A 22,798-nucleotide genomic window follows, 5' to 3' on the forward strand; every position below is an offset into this window, starting at 1 on the left:
TAACGTTAGAAATGTCAATTACAAATATCGAACAGTCATAATAAAGTTAAAATACAAAATACATTATAAATTACAATAGAATATTTTTTATATATTACACGATAGTTAGAGTCAGAGCCAAAAATATACTTGAGTGGGGAGACAATGTGAAAATATTTGTGACAACATATGAAACATAATCAATTAGATAAAATAATTTAAATAATACTATATTCATAAATACGTTTTAACTTAATTTTTTTAATTAGATCAACTTTAAATTTTTCTAAATTAATTCGAATACAATGAAGTATAATATAAACTTGTATATTACATTAATTGAATGATTCATATGAAGTAGACTAAAAGAATATGTATATAATGCTATATGTGTGTGTGTGTGCGCGCGCGCGCGCGTGTGTGTGTGTGTGTGTATATATATATATATATATATATATATATATATATATATATATATATATATATATATATATATATATATAAAGGGGTGGGGTGGGGGAGTGGGGGCAGTTGCCCCCGCACTAGCTCCGTCTCTGGATGTAGTCATCAACGGGTGACCATCTTGACGCGTTGATTGGGAGTACGTATAAGTAAATTTTATTGGACCTTTTTTTAAAAAAATTGTGCAAAAACACACACTTCAAGAAGGGTTGGGTTAAAAAGAAAAAACAAAAAAAAACAAAAAACAAAAACTTAAGTTTGTTTCTCTCAAATAAAAATTGAACAAAAACTCCACAATGGAAAGCTGTTATATCATATATATATGTTCCAAAGTTTACGTGCATGATTTGTTACGTTAGTTGCCCTTTCTCCATCTATTGCTAACATTCGCTTTCCTAAATTGTTATGTGGCAACAGAAATGAATGAACCTGCACAAGGGATTTGATGAATAAGGATAAGAATTTTGATGAAATCAATATAGATTATATACATATATATATTGCCACTGTATACATCAAATACAAGGAACGTGTAACCATACATGAGAGGCCGTGCAACTTTTCGAACCCATGTTGATGCACACGTGGAGTGTCGCCATTTGTTAGCCCCAACCAAATGCACAGCTCAACCTGTGGGGCCCGTCACCGCCCTAGCAGATTCAATCAAATTGTAGACCCCACTTAGCTCATATTATGCTTTCAAGGACATATTGGATTCCATTTTTTTTTTTTTTGAAGAAAAAGAAGAAACATTCACATTAATTCATATCCAAAAATAACACATTGCAAAGAAAAGATGGAAGGTCTGAAAATTATCCCGAACAACCAGGCATAAAAACAGACTACTTGACTAATATATGAGGTGTCCGATTTGTTGATTGTCTAGCAAAAGTTAAAATTACATGAGTAAACTCATTCAACAAGTTTCTGATATCATTTAGAATAAGATAGATAGAAGATGTGTTCAGAGCGCGGTTAAGATTTTAGGTCACAAGCAACGAGTCCGTTTCAACTTGCATTTTATCAAAGTTGTTTTACTTGAACCAGCTTAAAGTCTCTCGAACCACTATTATATACGACTATTATAATTATATATATATATATATATATATATATATATATATATATATATATATAGTGTACTACATAATTATAATAGTCGTATATGATTAGAATTTTGAATTCAACTTAGAAAGTTAAATGGGTTTGGAAATGGTGAGCAAAATCCAAATGGAACACGATCAGGAAATCAGTGCCGATGACACAAATCCAGCGTGGCAAATCTGAAGGGAATGCAAGGTGGGGCCCGAAGCCACGGGTGTACTAACTGGAAAGCATCTAAGACCATGGGCCCACAAACAATACATTATCTTTTGAATGGGCGGTCGTCAATGCCAAATCAAAGAAAAAAAGGCACCACGTCAGGATCTCTATGGCCCCTACCTGTGATGTACTGATGTTTCCCAATTTTAAATAAAGGAAAATACTTCTATTTTTTTACTTTTAATTTTTATTTTCACTTTTAAATTCTTAATGTAAATATTATTTTAAGAACATGATAAAAATAGTTTATCCTTATTTGTTATATAAGGAGTAAAATTTGAGAGTATACATAGTAAAACTTTTTAATAAAAGAACATGCTACATACCTTTACATTTATTACTCATAGATTTAGTGATAGGATTATATGCTGATCTAGCATTGTGCGTGCGACTGACCTATACTAACCAAGTTGCGATAACATATTCACCCGATTGAAACGCTACACATGTCGTTTTGTCATGTCTTGTTATCCTTGATTAGTGCGCCCTTGCTAGTTAGCAATCCACCACGTGTGGCCAAATGAAGAGAACTTGACATGTGTCTCCTAGAACGCCTTATAAAAGGCGACATAGTTTGCATTAAAGGGGCCTTTTTTTGTCCAGAATCTAGCGAATCCTTGTTGCTCGAAAATTCCTGACAACTGTATTCAGGTTGATCGTCACATATTAATAATTTTTTTAAAATTATTCCTATAATCTTGTCAATTTTTCCTATATGCTCAATTACATATACATTATCAAATTTTGGCACCGTCTATGAGGACCCAAACATAAAAGCCAATCTATCTATGGACCCTCGTGTTCCTTATCCGTTCAATGACATACACATTATTACGTGACAATTGCATATTTGTGATATGACAAATACATGTTTGTACATTTCAAAAAAAAAAAAAGACATGTTTGTAATGTTACATTTTTTCATATATTTTATAAAAGTTAGTTAAAATTTTTATTTACCGAAATTTAACAAAAATAAAATTAAAAGATTACACTCCAAAAAATTCAAAAACTTACGACTTTCATACTAGCATTGTAAAAAAATTGCCTTAACTAAGCATTAGATTTAATTTATATTATTACAATGAACATTTTTAAGTATTTTCTCAATGCATACTATTTTCTTCATGCGTCTTTCACTAATTAAATGTAAAAATAAAAGTAAATTAACTTTTCTTTTGAGTCATTCAGATTTATTGTCACACAAAAGAGTAAGAAGTAAAATGAAAATTTATATGATAGAATTCTTATTAGGCAAATTATATTGTAGATCACTAATAAATGTTCATCTCAATATCATAAAAATGAATCTGTATCTCACTAATCCACATTGTAATGTGAGCTATGATACATTGTATAATTATGATTGGCTACATGACAGGGGACCATAACATAGAAAGTAATTAATTAATTAATTATTATTATTATTATTAAACAAAAATATAGAGGAAAAGGCAAAAGCCAAGTAGAATTGGAAGAACATGAAAGCATGATAGTCCCAGCCAGCCAGCCAGCCAGTATCCACCTTACACAAAGCACAAAATAAACCACTCATGAAAAAGATTATGGCTTGCCCTCTAAAATGGCCTCCACCACCATGTGGATTTGCCATTTTCCCTATAAACTATACCCTAATACACTAAAGAGTTTAGACAACCATTTCATAATATATATTTGATTTTTACTCTCAATCCCTAAAAAAGTAATATAATATGAGTATAAGTTATGACTTACGAAATTTATACGGTACATATTTCTAGGGAACAAAATCGAGTTGTAGAAAAGCTAGTTAAAGCTTCTTTTTAGTATGTTGATGGTTTTTGAGTTGATTATCACCTTCTATGTTTCAACACCTCTTGTTGGGGGACTTCATATGGATTTTCTTGCCTAGAAAGATTCATTGTGGAGTAGACAGTAGTTTCTTTTTGGGTGATCCCTCCTCTCTGATTCAAAAATAAAAAATAAAAAATAGTAATGTTAACACGGCATTAAATCAAATAAATTTATTTTAAAGAATCAAATATAAATCGAAACTATTTACCTCTATTATTAAAAGTCAGACATAATTAATGATACCCTTGATTGGTTTTTTTTTAGATGACAAGGGAAACTTGTAGTCACTACTTAAAGGTGTGTATCTAACTCCGGTGTAATAGCCTATAAATTACACCGGAGGTAAACCGTACTAGGTAAATGTGTGATGACAGATTTGAATTCTTAAGCAAAGTTAATTATAAAAACTTCATTGTGAGGCTAAAGATTCCATTAGTGTACCCATACCTCAAAATTCCATTATTTTAATTAAAATAGTTGGTTTTGCATCTCTATAAATACCTCTCAATCTGATCATTCTTCTCACCACAATCAATTTGCTATCTTTGCCACCCCATTGCATCCTTTCTCTTCTCCATCTTCTCTTTCAACCACCTGAAATGGCCACTGCTGAGGTACTTCAATCTTCAAGCATCATCTGCAATTCTGCATCACCCTTTAATCCAATGACATTTAGCACTATGGAAAAAACCATGCATTTTTAGTAGCATAGAAAACCTTGTTTAGTTGGGGTTTAACCCACTTTTCTTTGCTGATATTGTGGGCGTTGCTTTGCCCATATTTTCATAGTCACTTTCTTCGACTGATCTTTAGGATGGTTTTTAATGATTTGCAGGTTGAATCAGTTCCGGCAACAGTGACAGAGGATGTTGTAGCTGAGGTGAACACAACCACTGAGGCTCCAAAGGCAGAAGAGGTGGCTCCACCTGCAGCTGCTGCTGATGAACAACCTGCAGAGACAAAGGAAGAAGGAGCATCAGAAACTACAGCACAAGAAGTGGCAGCTCCGGTAGCTGAAGAGGCTGAGACCAAGGAAGTGGCGGCGGAATCTGGAGCTCCGGCAGCAGAGCCTGCAGCTTCTGAAGAAGCTAAGGCAGAAGAGGGTGTTGCAGAGGAAGTACCTAAAGAAGAAACTCCTGCTGAGGTTGCTGAGACCACGGCGGAGGAAACTGCAGCGGCGGTGGCTCCTCCTGCTGCTGAGACTGTGGTGGAATCTGCTGCTGACTCTGAAGTTCCAGTGGAAAAGGCTGAGTAGATTCAGAGTTAAGGTACAGTGGTGAATGAAAGTGGAAAAAAGTGGGATGCTTCATGGGGAGTGGGGACTTTTAGACTTTGAATGCCTTTATTTTTCTTTTTATTACTGCTATCCTCCTCTTATCATTATTGAGGATTATGATGAGGGGGAATGTTTTGTAATGTCAGTTTGCTATATGTTTTGATGAGATCATGATATCAATATGCAGCTCTAAATAATATCACTAATAAATTTCCTTGTGGAAATATTTTGATTCTTCTTTCTATTACAATTTAAGAAACATTCAAAGACGCTTATCAACATTGGTGCCTTTTGTACCAGATACATCTGTAGGTACTCTACAAAATGCACCAACGTCAATCATCATTGTACTACAAAAGACACTAATACTGATCGACACTATACTGCAATACTGATTGGCATGCAATTAGCAACAAGCACAAATGCCGATCAGAACTATACTACAAAAGGCACCAATACCGATTGACATGCAATTAGCAACAACACTACCTGAATGAACCATACAACAGAAATGGGATTGGACAGGATCTCCAACCTCTCAAGACTCAAATCATACTTAGAACTAGTTTTGTGTGCATTAAATCAATCAAGGCATATAGAGTAAGTGGTCACAGTTATATTCATTGACCATAGAAAGTACAAGCCATGTTTATCAAAATCAAAACTGTAAATGGTGCTTATCACAGTAATTAGTCATCTTGAATTGGAATGAATACAGAATAGAATACAATTTGGATGAACATTTGTAAAGAAGGTACCTTATTCGGCATAAATGGTAGCTAAAGAGGACCTGTTACATTGCAAAGGTCTGAGGATATTTATCACATTACTATATATGAGTGTAAACAATAAGAGAACTGAAACAGCAAAAAGATTGTTAGGAGATGGAAAATTTTAATCCTTCTTACTTTGTGTATGTTTTTTTTGGGTGTAGCCCAGAGTTTCCACCGTTGGCCTGGAGATTTAAGGTTGCTCCATATCCAAAGCCAAGGATCGAACCCTTGACCTTTGGTTAAGGATGATAGAGTCCCTTCCACTCAACCACACCCTCCAGGTTATCCTTCTTACTTTGTGTGTGTGTGTGTATAGACTACTAAGCCTATATAAAAAGTCAATGGAAAGGGCACTAAATGCTACAAATTTTATCAAGGTAAACAAAATGGTATGACAGTTTTACAACAGTCAAGTGCTCAAGTTTCAATAAATGGATTAAGATTATCCTATATAATATAATGTATATGTTCCATATAATATACAACCTGAGTACATATCTATGTGCAATCAAGAATCATTTGATCCCTAAAACCACAAGGGTTACCATGTGCCAAAGCTGCAGCCTACATGCTCCTGAGTGATGATGTCAAACCGATCTTGCATTACAGCCATGGACGGGTAACGAGGGAAGCACAGGCGATAGAAGCATGTGTGTGAGGAGGGCAAGCGATCAAATGGCTCAGAGTTTCTGTAGATGTAAAGCCTAGAAGGCAGGCCTCTAAAACCCTCTACCGGTAAAAACTTTACAGAAGTCCAGAAAAACAGAAGAACTTTTCTCTGCTCTGCTGTCATTTTCCCAACAATCTGCACGAATGAAAACCAGGTTGTCAGTCTGAGAAAAACCAACTAGAAAGCGCATTTCAAAATCGTGTCGTTGTAACAATTTTATCTGTGCAGTGCTAGTGATAAATGTTTCGGAGGACAATAGAGAAAATAGAGACAGCCCAATCACTTAAAGTTGTCAGTCTAAGAAAACAATTGCAACAGCTCCCAGTGAAAAATAGATATAAACCAGGAAAGACTAAACCACTAAGGTAAAGAGGAACATCTATAATAGTAGGATGTGTGCTTGCACTGTCCTTTTCTTAACATAAGCAATTGCTTGATGCCTTGAAGCCCTCACTATCTCCCCAATCACAAAGGACCAATTTACTCTTGCCATACTTTGAAACACAGGTGGATCCCCACCAAAATAAAGTGAAACTTACAAAATTTTGGCAAGCCCATATCAGATACATATGAAATCTGACATGGATACTAGAGAACAGGTAGTATAACAGAATGAAGTACAAGTCATAGAAACTTAATTAGGATACTGGATTATTTCTCATTTAAAGTTTTTATACAAAAAGACATGCAAATAAAGATCAGAGCTAAACAATACTCACTCTTCTAACGGCTAAAGCCTCACTTTTCAGTATCACACAATAACAGCATCAGAAAGCAACTAGACTGAATATGCTCTCACTTCAAGAAGGCAATTAATGGATGTCAAGGTATCATATCAAGTTCAAATATTATTATATTACTGATGGCTCTTAAAGACATGTTCAAATTTTCACATCTATGGTAAAATTGTACTCCCTCCATCCCTGAATGGCACAACAGAGATAATTAGGCTTGACTCAAGCCATTTAAATTTTAATTTTTTGTAATATTTAATTTAATTTATGTGAATGAAATTTATATATTCAAAAACCACATTAAAAGTTTTATTCAAGAGAAAAAGCTGAATTTGAAAATTATAAGAAATTGTTTTTAAAAAAATAGTGAAAATATAAAGGTTTATTTAAACAATAATGAATAATATATGGGCATACAAAAGGAGTAATAGGAGAAGGGTGGCTTCTGAAAACTCTATACTCATTTTTCAAGCAATCTAAATATGACAAAAGCTCAATAAGGCTTGACTTCATTGACTCATTCTCATCCAACCACACTTCTTTCCCAGTGTAATATAACATTGAATACACATATTCAAATGAGTACCAACTACCAAAATACCCATTCAAGTAGGAGAAGGTATATGACATACTGTTGTCAAATGGTGTGGGCATGTAGGCAGGAGATGATTCATTTGCAAGGAAAGACTAAGTAAACAGGTTCTTAGAGACATGACCACATTAACGATTAACTATGAGTATAAAAATAAAAGACGAAATTTTGTATGAAATGTAAATCAAAAAGAAAAATAGTTCTTCAAATGTGAGGAAACTGTTTTTCACTTTAAAAAACTAAGAGAAAAAAAGAAGAAAGACAAGAAACACATTCACATACCTCCCAAAACCAGGATATCTGAGGTTCACTCTCTTTGAAGCCATGATAATCAGTATGTGCTTTCCAGTCTTCCACAGAAACAGAGGTTTCACTCCCATAAAGCATCGAGTCAAGGTCTTCAAGATCTAAGTTCTGGAAGAATGATCTTTGAAGGTTGAAGTTACTAATGATGTCTGCAAAACCTTTAGCAAAATGGGCTACCTGTTCTGCTATAGATGTGACAAAACGGTGCTGAATAAGATGATTAACATATTGCTTTCTATTCTTACTATCTACAACAGTACTTTTCCCATTGGGACAAAGTTCAACAGTCTTCCGGGAGCCCAATTCCTCAATTTCAGAGACAAATGTAAGACCTAGAGTATCTTGATCCACTAATTCCGCATCCATCTCCAATATTTGCTTGCAGCTATTATATAAAAATGGATCTGCATCCTGAATATCTTCCAATGAAATCGTGTTTCCAGCCAATTGTAAAAAGAACGCACGATCAAAGACAATTCCAACTTGTATTTTATGCATCAATGCTAGTGCAATCACTCGGCCAGAAAATCTAAAATACTCAAGATGCAATTGGTTCACAGAAGATGCTGCAAATAAAATGACATTAAAGAAGTATTATTTACATGGAAGTCAAGCTCAGCAGCATAACACTATTTGATTAACAGAAGGATAAATTAAAAAATTAAAAACAAAGGCTTACAAATAACAGGACGTTTAACACATTGCTATTTGCAAAACTTTTTCCTCCTCCAACATCAGCAAGATGTTTTAATATATTTTATAAAAATCAGAAAACAATTCTAACAAGATATCTAGTTACACAAAAGGCATTAAGGGAATACATGCAGTGTGTACCTGGATTTGGAAAGAACCTTCTACAATCATTAGGGCAAGCTATAAAGAGTGCATTTTGAGGATTGAATATTGATTGACATACCAAGAAAAACCATTCCCTTAAAACACCTGGACCTGTAGCTTCTTCATTCTTAAATTCCATGAATAAACCACCACGCAGAGCATCAGGGTCTGCATGTGAAATGTATTCAAATGACTCTCGTAACAGCAGGGACCTGTCAATGAGCATCTCATGCAGCTCATCATACTCGTCCTTCACCTCAGGAAGCATCATCATAGCCAAATGCCTCCTTGCCTCAAAATTAGTCACTTCCTTGTGCTTCATAATCCAGCTATGATCATCACTCTTCTTTGCAAATCTAACAACAAGATAGCACAAAGAAACCTTTCTCTGCCTCAACATCTCCCAAAATAGCTCATCTGCACCCTTGAAAAGGTTGGCGATACCATTCAGTTCTTTTAAAATAGCTAGATACTGGCACCATCCAATCACAAAAGGTTCAGCTTCTCCTTTCTCTCTTGCTCTTAATCGTTCCTCCATTCTTCTTAAACAGAGCTCCATTTTCTCCAGCAAATCAACAAAAATGGAATGCAACAGTTTAATCTCCTCCCTGTAGTATGATGCACAATGCTTCCCATGATCACCATCACAAGTGCCCTCCCGCAATGGCAAAGTGATAGGGCCAGCACATGTTACTTCAACCACAATTACATTCTTTACTGGGTGCATAAAGGCAATGAAATCATTCACCTCATTTGCTGATGGCCCCATAAAAGTACTGGACTGCGCACTCAACCCTAAATTTTCTGATAATTTGCTTGCTAATTCACTAAGAAATGGCAAAATGTCTTCGATTTTTATCAAATCCTTACCAACAGACTCCATTATAGACCCCAAGCTACTCCGACAAAGATTATACAAAGGATCATTAACACCAACAGCCCTATTCAACAATTTACAGAAATCTATGATTATAGGGGCAAAATGCACGTACATAGGCTTATTCAAATTAGCCTTGCTTGAAATAACAAACGTACGAATAGATTCTTCTGCACAATCTCTATAATGCATAACTGGAGACATATAAAGAAATACCAGAGCCGCAGGTGCACCGGATGAGAGGAAGATTTGTAGGTATCCAGAGGCTTTATCAACATAGTCCCTTGGGATCTTTGCAATGAATTCCATAAGCATCGTCTTTATGAACCCGGTGGGTTGAAGAGTTTTGCTCTTGCAGAGCTCAAAAATCTTCCAAACCATGTCATCTATGAACTGCCAGGCCTGAGGGTGGTCCGTGCTCCGCATCCGTCCCACAAGCTGTAATATGGCGTCGTTCTGAATACCGCACTCGGCCAACGTCTGGTCACATTGAAGTTGCTTCCCTTTGTATATCAACCGTTGCTCGTACACCGGAATTTTGGTGCTGGTACAGATTTTATCGTGGATTGATTCCACTAAGTCGTCGGAATTGGCTCGGAGGACTAGAGTACTCCCACCAGACAACGGGCGGACAAAGAATTGAAACTGACTGGAAAACATGGGCAACCGCGAAAACGAAGCGAACGCAGAGGACGCCGATGATCGGGAGGTGGAGACAGCGGCGGCAGAGGAGGAGCGGAGGTCGGACACCTGAGCGGAATCGGCCGCCGAGGTGGGCCCAGCCTGGTCCTTACGCATCCTGACGGCGGCGGGAATCAAACACTCGGCAGAGAAAGCGTCATCGGAATACTCATCCAGCTTGCGCTTGGCGGTGGAGGCGTCGGCGTCGGCGTCGAGGTTAGATGTCATTTGGAGGAGGTGTAGAAAGGAGGTTAAAGGGTTTAAGGAACGCTCACGCCCAAGTCCATGGAGTCGAAACCCGACGACGATTCACTGTGAGCCCGAATGCAGTGTGCGCAAAATGTCATATGGGAAGAAAGAGAAGCTATCGTACGCTAACAGGTGGTGAAAATGACGATATGAGGTCTGGATTCCCGCGGGATGAAATCACGATGAGAATACGATCAGAAGTGTAATTTGATTGTATTGATAGTTATAATTACGAAAATAACCTAGGTATATATACATTATACAATAGTAGCTAGGATTGGGAATCATAAGTTTATGAAAATACATGACTTAGGTGTATATATATATATATATATATATATATATATATATATATATATATATATATATATAACCGATGGAGATTAGAATTGGGAATCATAAGTAAATCCAAATACGAGTCTTAATACTCCCCGGGAGTTTGAGAATCATAAGTGGACTCAAATACATCTCGATAGAGTCTTAATACTCCCCTTATGTGAAGACTAGGATTGAAAATCTATAAGTAGACTCAAATACATAGATAGAGTCATAATAGTCATCTTCTCCCAAAGAGTCCTAATACTTCCCTCCAAGTACATGGTATATATGTGACCTGTAGCTAGTCTCTAAGAAAAGAAAACCTAGCAAGTTGATTTTGGTGAAGATCAACTTGAATCTCTTCTTTGGCAACTCTGTCTCTCACAAAATGATAGTCAATTTCAACATGTTTAGTGCGAGCGTGAAAAATAGGATTAGCACACGGATATGTAGCACCAAGATTATCACACCATAGCTTTGGAATGGAAATCCCAGTGACGCCAATCTCACGTAAGAGTGAGAGAACCCAGATTACCTCAGCACAAACATCAGCTAAACCCTTATAGGCCTCCGTAGAAGATCTTGCAACAGTTTTTTGCTTCTTGCATACCCAAGATACAAGATTCGACCCATGAAAAACAACATAACCACTGGTTGACTTACGATCATCATGGCAGCCAGCCCAGTCTGAGTCCGAGAATGCATATAACTCTCTTAACTCAGATTTTCGAATATGTAAACTATAAGATAGAGTCCCATTGACATATCTCAACACACGTTTGGCTTGTCCCCAATGAGTATCTGTAGGAGAATGCATGTGTTGACAAAGTTGATTGAATGCAAAGGATAAATCTGGTATGGTGATAGTAAGATATTGAAGAACTCGAGCCAGACTCCGATATTGTGTAGGATCATCATACAAATCTGAAGAGGTAACAAGAGATTTCGAAACAGGTATTGGAGTTGATAGAGGTTTGCAATCAGTCATACCATCACGTTTTAAAATATCCATCATATACCGTTGTTAAGACAAAAGAATTCCATCACTGCATTTAATGGTTTCAATACTAAGAAAGAAACCTGGTTCACCAAGATCCCTGATTTTGAAAGCGGTAGATAATCTTGACAATAAATAATTCACAAGATTTAGATCACTGCCCATCACTATAATGTCAACATAGACAAGAAGAAAAAACATAAGTAGAGTTCTGGGAGTAATAAAATAGTGACACATTCGTTTTTTATGCCTGAAAATCAACGGATAACAAAAAATCATGAAGGCAGTTAAACCAAGCTCTTAGGGCTTGTTTTAACCCATACAGAGATCTCTTCAACAAACAGACATGATCAGGAAATTGAACATTAGTGTATCCAAGTGGTTGTTGCATGTAAACCGTTTAATGCAAATTACCATTAAGAAAGCATTATGAGCATCTAACTGCCTCACAGTCCAACCAGAAGATATAGCCAAATAAAGAAGTAACCCGACTGTGGTAGGCTTTACAACCAAACTGAAAGTGTCAAAAAAAGTCTTGACCGTGAACCTGATTAAATCATTTTGCTACCAGTCTTGCTTTGTATCTCTTAATTGAACCATCCGCTTTCCTCTTGGTTCGAAACGCTCATTTACATCCAATTACATTTTGATCAGGTTTAGATGGAACCAGACACCATGTCTAATTTTGCAACAGAGCATTAAATTCCTCATCAATGGCCTTGCGTCATTCCAAGTGTTTGGCAGTCTGTGTGTAACAAGTGGGATTAGTGGTGCAAACCTGAGCTGTCAAAACAGTAGGAGGTGCGCGAGACCGACTCCATGTTTTCATTTCATGTGTGCGGATGTTCGGGCGAGTGGAGTGGCCCCTTAGGTGACCGCACGGGCGAGTAGCAGCGACCGTGACAGCCTGCTGTGCTGTCTCGGTTGCAATAGGCGCTGCCGGCAGTGCTTGTGCAGTATGTTCAGGCGCTGCCGATAGTCCTGGGGCGGTCCGAATCGGTGCAACTTGTTGTGCTGGTTCGGACTAAACCAGATTGGTCATCACGGGGTGAAGAATATATGCAACCCACGATTTAGGATGAGAATCTGAAATTTTCTGCACAGAGGGTTTAGACATTTAGTAGCAAAATTGTCAACATTGAAATGTACAACATTTAAAGTAAAATGTATACATTTATTAGCATCCAAAAATAGTGACATAAATCAATGATGGGTTCTACTACATAGACTCCCAAAATTATACTCCCTGAGGTGGCAAATTAGGATTTATTATTTTCATCATGTGGGTCCACAGAAAAATGTTACATTAAGAGCATGTGAGATGAAGTACAAGTTGGGAGTTTAAAATGGGAGTACACCAAATATTTTCCATCAATGATATAACCTTAATTGAAACTAATTATGTTTTTAGACTAGATTTAGAAATGCAAATAAATAATCATATTTTTTGTTTTATTCCTTCATATTTTAAAAATATCATAAATAAAAATATCTCTTTCTCCCTGTTTAGAAAAATCGAATTTGTATCATTATAATTACAGGGTCAAACATCTAATTAATTTGATTGAGGTTACACATATTCTTTCCTATTTAGATATATGATATAATGGAGATTAACAGTGAAATTTGTCATTCTATCAATTTGTATTTAGAAATATTATAAATAGAAATGAACAATAATAGTTGTCGTTAAATACTATAAATAACAATAAACAATGATATTTTTTGTTCTATCTTTTTTCTATGTGGGGATATTATAAATAAAAATCAACAATGATATTTGTCATTTTATCCCTTCTTATTTGGAGATTAGTTTTTCACTATTGGGCGAATAGAATAATGTCCAATGATTACTTTAAAATATATGAATACAAGATAATATAGGAGATGTTCATATTTGGCAGTGGTAATTTTTTTCCCACATGTTTCATGTGCTATGAAATGTATGTCGTAGATTCTCATGTGAAAATATTGAACAAAATATTAATATTTATTATATTTGTAGAAGGTTCATGATTAGTACCTCTTGTTCTATTTCCATAAGAGCAAATATCAATTTTAATCCCATGAGTATTAACAAAATGACAGTTTTAGTGCACATGTTTCATTCCTACCAATTTTCATCCACGACTATTATTTTAGTACCAATTTTTATCCACGACTATTATTTTAGTGTCAAAATTCATCACGCTAGTAACCCATCCGTTTAAGACATGCCGAAATTTAAAAATTTTAAGGGTATTTTCGTCATTTTCAACTTAAAATCCCAATTTGAGCATGAGTAAATGGGTTTAAACCCTAAGATCGATCACAACTCGCAGTTATCATACTCATCCTACCTTAATTTGAGGAGGAGAATTGCGAATTGGAATGGATCTTAGGGCTTAAATCCTTTTATTCATGTTCAAATCGGGACCTTAATTTAAAAAGGACGAAAATACCCTTAATAATTTCATATTTCGGCATGTCTTAAACGAAAGGGTGACCGGCGTGATGAATTTTGACACTAAAACAATAGTCGATGATGAAAATTGGTACTAAAATAATAGTTGTGGATGAAAATTGGTACTGAAACAATAGTCGTGGACGAAAATTGGTACTAAAACAATAGTCGTGGATGAAAATTGGTATGAATTAAACATGTGGACTACAACTATCATTTTGTTAATACTCATGGGACCAAAATTGGTATTTGCTCATTTCCATAACTTGTTTACTTGATAGCAACAACAATAACTCTGTAGGTAGCCCGAATACTAAGTGTTTGTGTTGTCAAAGTTTATGCTGATTTTGCATTTAATCCAAACAGATTTAGTCTATAAAATAAAATGAATTGTAAATTTATATTAGTTTTAATATATTTAAAGGATGCACAATATGCATTTTACATACAAGATCAATGAATGTTGTAATGGTGGCGATTTTTTAAATTACTTCATTTTTTTGATTTGCAAGATTGATTGCAGCATTGCTGTAGTATCGTAATCTTTTCGATGTGTCAAGTGTGTCACGATGTTCTATTACCCTACATTGACATATATAATAATGAGTTTTAAATGTAGCTACGTAATATAATGATATAATGTAGCTATGGTTCATGTTCAGTTGAGTCACCATGATTTACATCATCCCAAATGCTCTGTCGGGCCGGGGTGTGCGGGGCCTTTAGGGTTGGGGTTCAGCCTTTTGGAATAATAATTACGATTGAGATATCTACAACTACATCTAATCTAAAAACCTAATAAGAGTCAATCAAGTTATGCCCCTAACAAGAACTAAAAAAATGTTGATGTAATTGTTTGTTGAAATTAATGATTCATATTATTTTGATTTTCGTGATTTTTTTTATTATTTGTCTTGTGTAATTGTTCGTTGAAATTAATGGTTCATATTATTTTGATTTTAGTATTTTTATTAATTTTCCTATTTTACCCTTTATTATATCATTTACTTTTCCTAAATACCCTTGTATTTCGTCAGTGTAAACTTTAGTAAGGGAATATTCCGTTAACTTAATCGTTGATTTTCTTAAGGAAAGTATTAGGTTCGAACCTCATATCAATCAAAATTGACATAATTATTAAACATATACTATAAATATGTTAGAGTATATTAAAAAATACAATATAAAATTCAATATGAACTTTAGTCAATTAGTTAGAATCATGCATTGGGAATCGATGAAACGGTACACGTAATTTACAGTATATATTCAACATATATGATAAATTATGTTATTATCATTGTATTTTTGAGGAAGCATGATTTGGTTATGTTTTTTAAAGTGCATTGCGACAAGGCACTAAAATTGCAGTGAAACACACCAGGGGACTAAATCAAACAAATAATTCATTTATGGCGAAAGTGACAACAAAAGGAAGCATGAATCACGCCAATTAATAAGGTGTTGTGTTGCAAAAACTATGCTTAGCGTATTATCCAGTGAGGGTGCTTCTTTCTAAAATTGCTATTGCAAAAGTTAATCCAACATTTTTGCCACACATCATAGTTATGCATTCTTAAAGTATTTACTGTTATGAAAAAATATATAATCTTATATTGATATACGCTAAGATACCGAATGATACTATATATGATAAATTATGATACACATTAAACATCAGGCTATTCGTGCAATGCGCGTGTTGTAACTAGTACTATACAAATAGTGATATTTGTCGTTCTACCTCTTTCTATTTAGAGATATTATAACTCGAAATGAACATGAATACATGATAGTTGTCATTTTAGAAATAGTATAAATAAAACTAAATAACAATATTTGTATTATTACTAACACCTTTTTAGTTAAGTATGTCGAATGACGACGACATGTATAGGGTGTTTTTAACACGGAGAGGCGTGAGAATGACATCGTTGGAAACCTTTTATGTAGAGGCTTGAGCCCATGACACCTCTTATATTGAGGCTTGAATCCAAGATCTCCCAATTAGAATAGTCACTTCGTACCACTAGATCACAAGATCAACTTCAAACTGTCCTAACTTAGAATCCATTTTGAATTTCCTTCCTGACCGTGGTTATGATTCTACTCCGTAACATTTGTTTTTGCAAGTTGTATACAGCTTGCTTTCCTCTTTTCCAATGTGAAAGCCTTTTTATTTTCATGCCATTCTACGGACGAGTAGTTTCCGAGTCAAACAATGTTCACAAAACTGGACGAAAAGATAAAAGACAAAGGAAAAACGTAATTACTATAAAATGATGACCAAAAAAAAAGTCGCCCAACAATAGACAAATTATACGGTAGAAAATGTTCTATATTATAAGATGAAGGTAAATGGTTAATTTTAATGTTCTATGTAGCATTTTTAAGATGAGGTGCGCCTAACGCACATCTGGCGCTTTTTGTTGTTTTTTTTTTCTTTTTTTTTTTCTTGCCAAAAACTTGGGTTGGCAGGAGAAAAAGCTACCATTAAAACCAACACCTTCCATCAGATAAAAACTCAATTAGTGTTCTAAAAACTGAGAAATATGCATGGGTGATGATGCTCTAATAATTCAATAGTTATGCTGTGTAACCGTCTGCACCATGCATAGTGCACACGGTTGCAAAACAATATCGTTTTGACTAAAAACGTGTGTCCCATTTAAAAAAAAAATCAGTTTCGATTCCCCTCAACAACATTATTGTGGATATATAGTTATGAATTATTGTGGATATATAGTTATGAATTTGTGGATATATAGTATGAATTTATGGATATTTAGTTCATTCATTGTAGATATTTAATTCATTCATTATGGATATTTAGTTCATTCATTGTGGATATTTAGTTCATCCATTCTGGATTTTGTGTTATTCATTCACTGTAGATATATAGTTATGAATTTGTGGATATATAGTTATGAACTTGTGGATATATAGTTATGAATTTGTGGATATATAATTCAAATTATGCAAAAAAAAAATGCTATTGCCGGGAATCGAACCTGATTTTTTATTTTTTTATTTTTTAAAGTGGAACGCGCGTTTTTAGTCAAAACGACGTCGTTTTTGCAACCGTGTGCACCATACATAGTGCACCCGGTTGCACAGCATAATTTGCGCTAATAATCTAGAACACACACATAAAAAAAGGTAAAACGCATTACATTTAGGTACGAGAGTCATGCTCACTCATGTTTCACGTACTTGACCACCTTTTTTCGCCCAATTAAAGCCTCATGAAAGACATTTTGACAAAATCAACCTCATTAATCATTTATGAGCTTGACCAACTGGTTGCCTTCTTTAGTAGATGGAAACGGACAACGGTTCGGCCGTCGCCGATGATGATGTCGGAATCGAAATGACTTGTAATAGAAAGTTATTTATCGATTTTTGGACTTCATTGTCTCAATATAACATGTTAAATTGCGTTTAAAAGTTTATAAACTTAATTGATTTTTTTTTTTTGAGAATAAGAACTTAATTCATTAAATAGAAGAACATCAACAAAATAATGAGGATTATCAAACAGAATTAAAAGAGTTTTTAGGTAAAAATAAAAAAAAAATAAAATTATTTGACCTTTTTCAAAAAAAAAAAAAAAAAAAAAAGAATGAATCAAATTTATCCCATACACATTTTTCTGCGGGTTTCCCGTCGGGCGAAATCCATATTCGGACTATACGAGTAGTATTTATCGGAGATTCGGAGGTGATATATATGCTTTATAGTTTAAACTGCCAACCTTTCGGCCGACCCACCACACAACCACAGATCCGATCGTCGTCACGATCAACTGCTCCGGCCGCTGATTCACAGGAATTTGGAACCCTAGGAGAGGGACACAACTCACTCAGAGTTTCCCGGTAACCAAACCACAGATTTTATACACACAAGTGGGGAGTGGTGATCAGCAAACATAGGAGGCTGCTTGTCAGGTGGGACCCAAGCCGAGGCTCGAAAAGCCTCGGCGGGTCCGAAGACGGTTTCCAGGAGACTATCGTCTCCCATCAGGGCTTTGCCCTTGCCGGATAGTGTTTCCGGCAGCAACGGGGGCGGGGACGCGAAGATGAAGGCTTTGTTCAAGTCCAAGCCTAGGACTCCCGTTGACCTCGTTCGCCAGACTCGCGAACTCCTCATCTATGTCGAACGTGGCTCTTCTTCCGATGTTCGCGAGAGCAAGCGAGAAGAAAAGGTGCGATTCTGTTCTCTCTGTATGAATATTGCGTTTTTTTTAAAATCACGAATCTAATTCTATTACAAGCGATGGTTATTTGGAGTCCATATATTTAATTACTTTGGATCTGGATCAAATGCCATAAGATCAATGATATGAATCTGATATGTTCAAAGTATTTAATTGGATCAAATGTCATATACAGCCAATGTCCACTAAAGTGAATGCTAGTTTATCCCAAATGTAAAAATCTTTCCTGTTAAAGAGTATTAGTTTGACTTGGAGCACGTTATGATCAGGCACCATCTTAGTGTTATGAGGATGTTGCTAAAAGATGTCTGATATAGCTGCTTATATTTACAAGCTTGCTAATGAATATCTTATTTGCAGATGATGGAATTGAGCAAGCTAATCCGGGAGTTAAAGCAAACTCTTTATGGGAACAGTGAAGCCGAGCCTGTGGCAGAGGCTTGTGCGCAGTTGACTCAGGAGTTCTTTAGAGAGAACACGCTGCGCTTGCTGATTAGCTGTCTTCCCAAGTTGAATTTAGAGGTAATATATATGAGATTTTTTCTTAGTGCATACTATAATCACGCATGGGTCTACTATACTCCGTTTGTCACTTTGTCCATCCTGTTTTAAAAAAAAGATAGTATTTTCCTTCATTCTTGACTGCTTTTGTGTCATATGTTCCATTTACTACCTTTAAACACTATTTACTTTTGCAGACCCGTAAAGATGCTACTCAAGTAGTTGCAAATCTGCAAAGGCAACAAGTTCAGTCACGGTTGATTGCTTGTGATTACTTGGAAGCAAATATTGATCTGATGGATATATTGGTAGTAGGGTAAGCTACAACTGGAGATATTTTGGGAACGTTGTAGCAGACCTGATATGTTGATATTTCTTTAATTCTTTTGGCTGTGTAATGGTGATTACATGGTTTTCTTTTTTTGTGTTAATCAGTTATGATAATACAGACATGGCACTGCATTATGGTGCTATGTTGAGGGAATGCATTCGCCATCAGATTGTTGCCAAGTGAGAAACATGAATGCATTTAAGACCTTTTTTTTGTTTCTTTATTTCCTATGCATCATTATAGTTTGAAGAAATATGGTGGTCCTTTACCTAATTTTTTTCTGGGTCAAAGGTATGTCTTGGAATCACAGCACATGAAGAAGTTTTTTGATTATATACAGCTTCCGAATTTTGACATTGCAGCTGATGCCGCTGCAACTTTCAAGGTTTGAGTGCTCTTGACTATAGTATTTAAAAAAAACAAAACCTCATAGTTTAAGAAATACCATTGGAAGGGGCTTAGGCTTTTGGTACTTCTATACCACCCCCCCCCCCCCCCCCCCCCAAACATGTTTGTGTGTGTATGTGTCTGTATCATCACTATGTATGCTCTTCACTAGTAGCAGATTTAACAACAGTAGGAAATGAGATGCAAAGGTCAAAACGGACTTCAATTTTTTTGGTTAAGAAGCTAATCTTATGACTTGATGTCCTTAAGGGTATAATTGAGCTGAGCCAAGGCCAAATAGTCAAAGCTCCGAGTTCAACCAAGCTCTAATTTTTTGAGTACGAGCTCGACTTGAATAAAGATTTTTTTTTACAATTATAAAAACAAAGCATTTTACAACCAAATTTCATTAAAAGCTTAGTATTACATCTTGATTATAGCCATTTTATAATATATAAATACATTAGCTAAATATGTAATCTTCTATTTATATTATTATTATATAAAAAATATATGAGAAATAAAAAAGCTCGATTAGACTTGTGAGTTGCTTGAGCCAAGTATTAAGGTGCTTGGATTTGGGTCAATTCATTACTAGAAGTCTAGAACTACTCAAGCTCAACTCAATAGTAGTAACCGTATTGAATTTGAACATTTATCGAATCAAACCCGAGTAGTTTGACTCGCTTAGATCCCTAGATGTCCTTCAATGTATGTGACGCCGGTGCTCTTCAATTTTTAGTTTCCTATATCAGTAATCTCATTCAATGGTTTAAATTTGAATAGGAACTGTTGACAAGACATAAATCTACAGTAGCTGAGTTTCTCTCCAAGAACTATGATTGGGTAAGTGAATTTTGCTATACTTGTCTAATGATATGTACAGATATCAGAAAGACCAAATATGAACTCAATGCTGTCTATTTCTGCAAATAAACTGTTACATTTGAAAGATTTGAAATGTTATAATGGCAAAGATAGAATAATTTTTTTAAGGAGCCACCAAGTGCTTTTATGGTAAGCATTATTCAACAAACGTTTGCCTTTTCAGCTGGCCTTTGAACAAGCTGTCCAGCTTATTCTGAAAAGATCATTAAAATAGCTTGTGAAAATAAGCTCAAAACCAAATTTTCGAAAGCTATAGGCTCTTTTCATAAGTCTATCCAAATACTACAATAAATACACATTGGTGATTTCAACAGTAGATAAGGTTTTATCCAAATTAAGCCTGATGCAATTTTTAATTTTCTGTTTGGATCATTAAAATGAACTACCTATCTATGGAGTATTATTTTTTTGTTTACTGGCTCTTGATGGCCTGATGCTTCCTGCAATGGTTCTGGTTCTAGTTTTTTGCAGAGTATAACTCAAAGCTGCTAGAATCTACCAATTATATTACCAGAAGACAAGCTGTAAAAGTAAGTGATTTTTTTTTCCTTGTACATACATACATAATCATATATTTTCTTCAAAATATAGATTATCTTAGAAATTTGGAATATTGGTATCCATTGAAATCCTTGCAATGTTGACGATGAAGTATCATTTGGTGATATCACTTCCTTTAAAACATAGCCTTCAGTAGAAAATATGAATGTTGCAAAACAGTCAATTATTCATGACTATTATACTTTTTTAGCTCTTTATTATTATTATTATTATTATTATTTTTATTACCCCCCCCCCCCCCCCCCACCTACTTTAGACCACTTAAGAATGGGAAGCAGTTGCAGGTTTGTTGTCTGTGAGATTTAAGTCTTTATTCTTGCAGTTATTGGGGGATATTCTGCTGGACCGATCTAATTCTGCAGTAATGACACGATATGTTAGCTCAAGAGACAACTTGAGAATTCTGATGAATCTTCTCAGGGTATGTTGCTACCGTTGTATTCCACTCCCCCATGAATTGGACATTTTATTCTTTTGCATCTGCTCCCCACTCTTCGTTTTCAACTTGAAATTCATTAGGTATTTATTTGCGAGTAGGACCGGGTTTTTCTAAACCAACATTTTACTGATTTCACAAATCTATATGTTATTCTGTCAAACCCTCATTTCACAGGAATCGAGCAAGAGCATTCAGATTGAAGCATTTCATGTTTTTAAGGTATGCCTGCCATCTAGTCTTCAATAACATGGTTAGGTTTAGTGCAGTGTTTTGTGTGACTGAAAGCTTCGGGCACTCTCTTACCGAAACAATTCAACCTTTTTGCAGTTATTTGCTGCCAATCAGAATAAGCCTCCAGACATTGTTGGCATCCTCGTTGCAAACAGAAGCAAGCTTCTACGCCTCTTCGCAGATTTTAAGACCGATAAAGGTGGGAAAGCAAAAAAAAAAAAAAAAAACTGATAGAACACGCACAAACATTATTCAAAACAGTCTCGGCTCATTTCTCATTCTTGTTGTCGTGTTTTGCAGAGGACGAGCAGTTTGAGGCAGACAAAGCTCAAGTTGTAAAAGAAATCGCGGCCCTTGAACCCAAGGAGCTCCCATGAGCACCGCTTTTGTTACTTCTTTGAGCCGCCTGCCAATGGCGTAATCGAAATCAATCCCAGCTTGCTCTCTCCATTGATTTTCCTCTGGGTCCCCAACATTCTGCAAATATTCACTGTAATCTCCACAAAAGCACCCCCCCTTTTTCTATACACAGATTTAAGATCTTCATCTCTTTTTTTTTTTGGTTTACTTATCCTTTTCTTTATAACCAAAATGTATTTACTCGTCTCCGTGAGAAACCCTCTTCAAGGGGTCGGGGCAATAATCTCTTAAGTGAGCTTTTACTCGCGGATTTTACATGCTATTGGACCTTGTTTGGTAGATTTGGAAAATATTATTTCCTCCCTATCATATTATTTATTAAACAAATTCTATAACTATCTAGTCTCAATATACTCTAAATTATCTTAGTTTAGAATGCTGATCTGTACCAGTGCATTTTGTATCAAGTACAAATCACGCTTAATATGTTTGATTGCATTAAATATTGTCCGTACAAGTATAAATTACGCACGG

At 35.4% G+C, this 22,798-nt stretch overlaps 4 protein-coding genes and 2 long non-coding RNA genes across 8 annotated transcripts; 3 read left to right on the forward strand and 3 right to left on the reverse strand.

Moving 5' to 3' along the window:
* Positions 1 to 3,152: 3,152 nt before the first annotated feature.
* On the reverse strand, positions 3,153 to 4,437 carry LOC109165880. Of its 2 annotated transcripts, XR_002051593.1 has the most exons (3): positions 4,315 to 4,437; positions 4,099 to 4,252; positions 3,153 to 3,707 (listed from the first exon to the last, which is right to left on the reverse strand). It is a non-coding gene; the product is annotated as an uncharacterized LOC109165880 (long non-coding RNA). The 2 variants fall into 2 exon arrangements; XR_002051592.1 differs by having other exon boundaries at positions 4,099 to 4,437.
* On the forward strand, positions 4,100 to 5,099 carry LOC109165879 (cytochrome c1-like). 2 transcript variants are annotated; one of them, XM_019314857.1, is made up of 3 exons: positions 4,100 to 4,211; positions 4,433 to 4,594; positions 4,631 to 5,099. In XM_019314857.1, exons 1-3 carry the CDS (start codon positions 4,197 to 4,199, stop codon positions 4,850 to 4,852), a joined length of 399 nt encoding a protein of 132 aa, XP_019170402.1. In that variant the 5' UTR covers positions 4,100 to 4,196; the 3' UTR covers positions 4,853 to 5,099. The 2 variants fall into 2 exon arrangements, with proteins under 2 accessions (XP_019170402.1, XP_019170401.1); XM_019314856.1 differs by having other exon boundaries at positions 4,433 to 5,099.
* An 895-nt stretch (positions 5,100 to 5,994) lies between these two features.
* On the reverse strand, positions 5,995 to 10,761 carry LOC109165766 (E3 ubiquitin-protein ligase UPL5-like). The gene is made up of 3 exons (XM_019314685.1): positions 8,783 to 10,761; positions 7,925 to 8,514; positions 5,995 to 6,451 (listed from the first exon to the last, which is right to left on the reverse strand). The coding sequence occupies exons 1-3, from the start codon at positions 10,569 to 10,571 to the stop codon at positions 6,188 to 6,190; spliced, it is 2,643 nt and encodes an 880-aa protein (XP_019170230.1). The 5' UTR covers positions 10,572 to 10,761; the 3' UTR covers positions 5,995 to 6,187.
* Positions 10,762 to 11,211: 450 nt separating this feature from the next.
* LOC109164829 (uncharacterized mitochondrial protein AtMg00810-like) lies at positions 11,212 to 11,922 on the reverse strand. Its single transcript, XM_019313376.1, has one exon. It carries the CDS (start codon positions 11,920 to 11,922, stop codon positions 11,212 to 11,214), a length of 711 nt encoding a protein of 236 aa, XP_019168921.1.
* Positions 11,923 to 17,997: 6,075 nt separating this feature from the next.
* LOC109165278 (putative MO25-like protein At5g47540) lies at positions 17,998 to 22,692 on the forward strand. Its single transcript, XM_019313964.1, has 11 exons — positions 17,998 to 18,554; positions 18,927 to 19,088; positions 19,265 to 19,383; positions 19,503 to 19,577; positions 19,690 to 19,783; positions 20,572 to 20,631; positions 21,135 to 21,203; positions 21,557 to 21,655; positions 21,848 to 21,892; positions 22,001 to 22,103; positions 22,205 to 22,692. The coding sequence occupies exons 1-11, from the start codon at positions 18,429 to 18,431 to the stop codon at positions 22,279 to 22,281; spliced, it is 1,029 nt and encodes a 342-aa protein (XP_019169509.1). The 5' UTR covers positions 17,998 to 18,428; the 3' UTR covers positions 22,282 to 22,692.
* On the forward strand, positions 19,790 to 20,150 carry LOC109165282. The gene is made up of 2 exons (XR_002051520.1): positions 19,790 to 19,994; positions 20,093 to 20,150. It is a non-coding gene; the product is annotated as an uncharacterized LOC109165282 (long non-coding RNA).
* Positions 22,693 to 22,798: the final 106 nt, after the last annotated feature.

The sequence above is a fragment of the Ipomoea nil genome, unplaced genomic scaffold (assembly GCF_001879475.1).
Source record: "Ipomoea nil cultivar Tokyo-kokei standard unplaced genomic scaffold, Asagao_1.1 scaffold3069, whole genome shotgun sequence".
NCBI lineage: Eukaryota > Viridiplantae > Streptophyta > Magnoliopsida > Solanales > Convolvulaceae > Ipomoea > Ipomoea nil.

Excerpts from the sequence above, each read along its gene's own strand:
- LOC109165766 (XM_019314685.1), bottom strand. The coding sequence starts at position 10,571 with ATGACATCTAACCTCGACGCCGACGCCGACGCCTCCACCGCCAAGCGC. Across the intron at positions 8,515-8,782 it reads AAGGTTCTTTCCAAATCCAG|CATCTTCTGTGAACCAATTG; the intron begins GTACACACTGCA and ends TTTTATTTGCAG. Across the intron at positions 6,452-7,924 it reads AGATATCCTGGTTTTGGGAG|ATTGTTGGGAAAATGACAGC; the intron begins GTATGTGAATGT and ends TCATTCGTGCAG.
- LOC109164829 (XM_019313376.1), bottom strand. The coding sequence starts at position 11,922 with ATGGATATTTTAAAACGTGATGGTATGACTGATTGCAAACCTCTATCA.
- LOC109165278 (XM_019313964.1), top strand. The coding sequence starts at position 18,429 with ATGAAGGCTTTGTTCAAGTCCAAGCCTAGGACTCCCGTTGACCTCGTT. Across the intron at positions 18,555-18,926 it reads AGAGCAAGCGAGAAGAAAAG|ATGATGGAATTGAGCAAGCT; the intron begins GTGCGATTCTGT and ends TCTTATTTGCAG. Across the intron at positions 21,656-21,847 it reads TTCTGATGAATCTTCTCAGG|GAATCGAGCAAGAGCATTCA; the intron begins GTATGTTGCTAC and ends CTCATTTCACAG.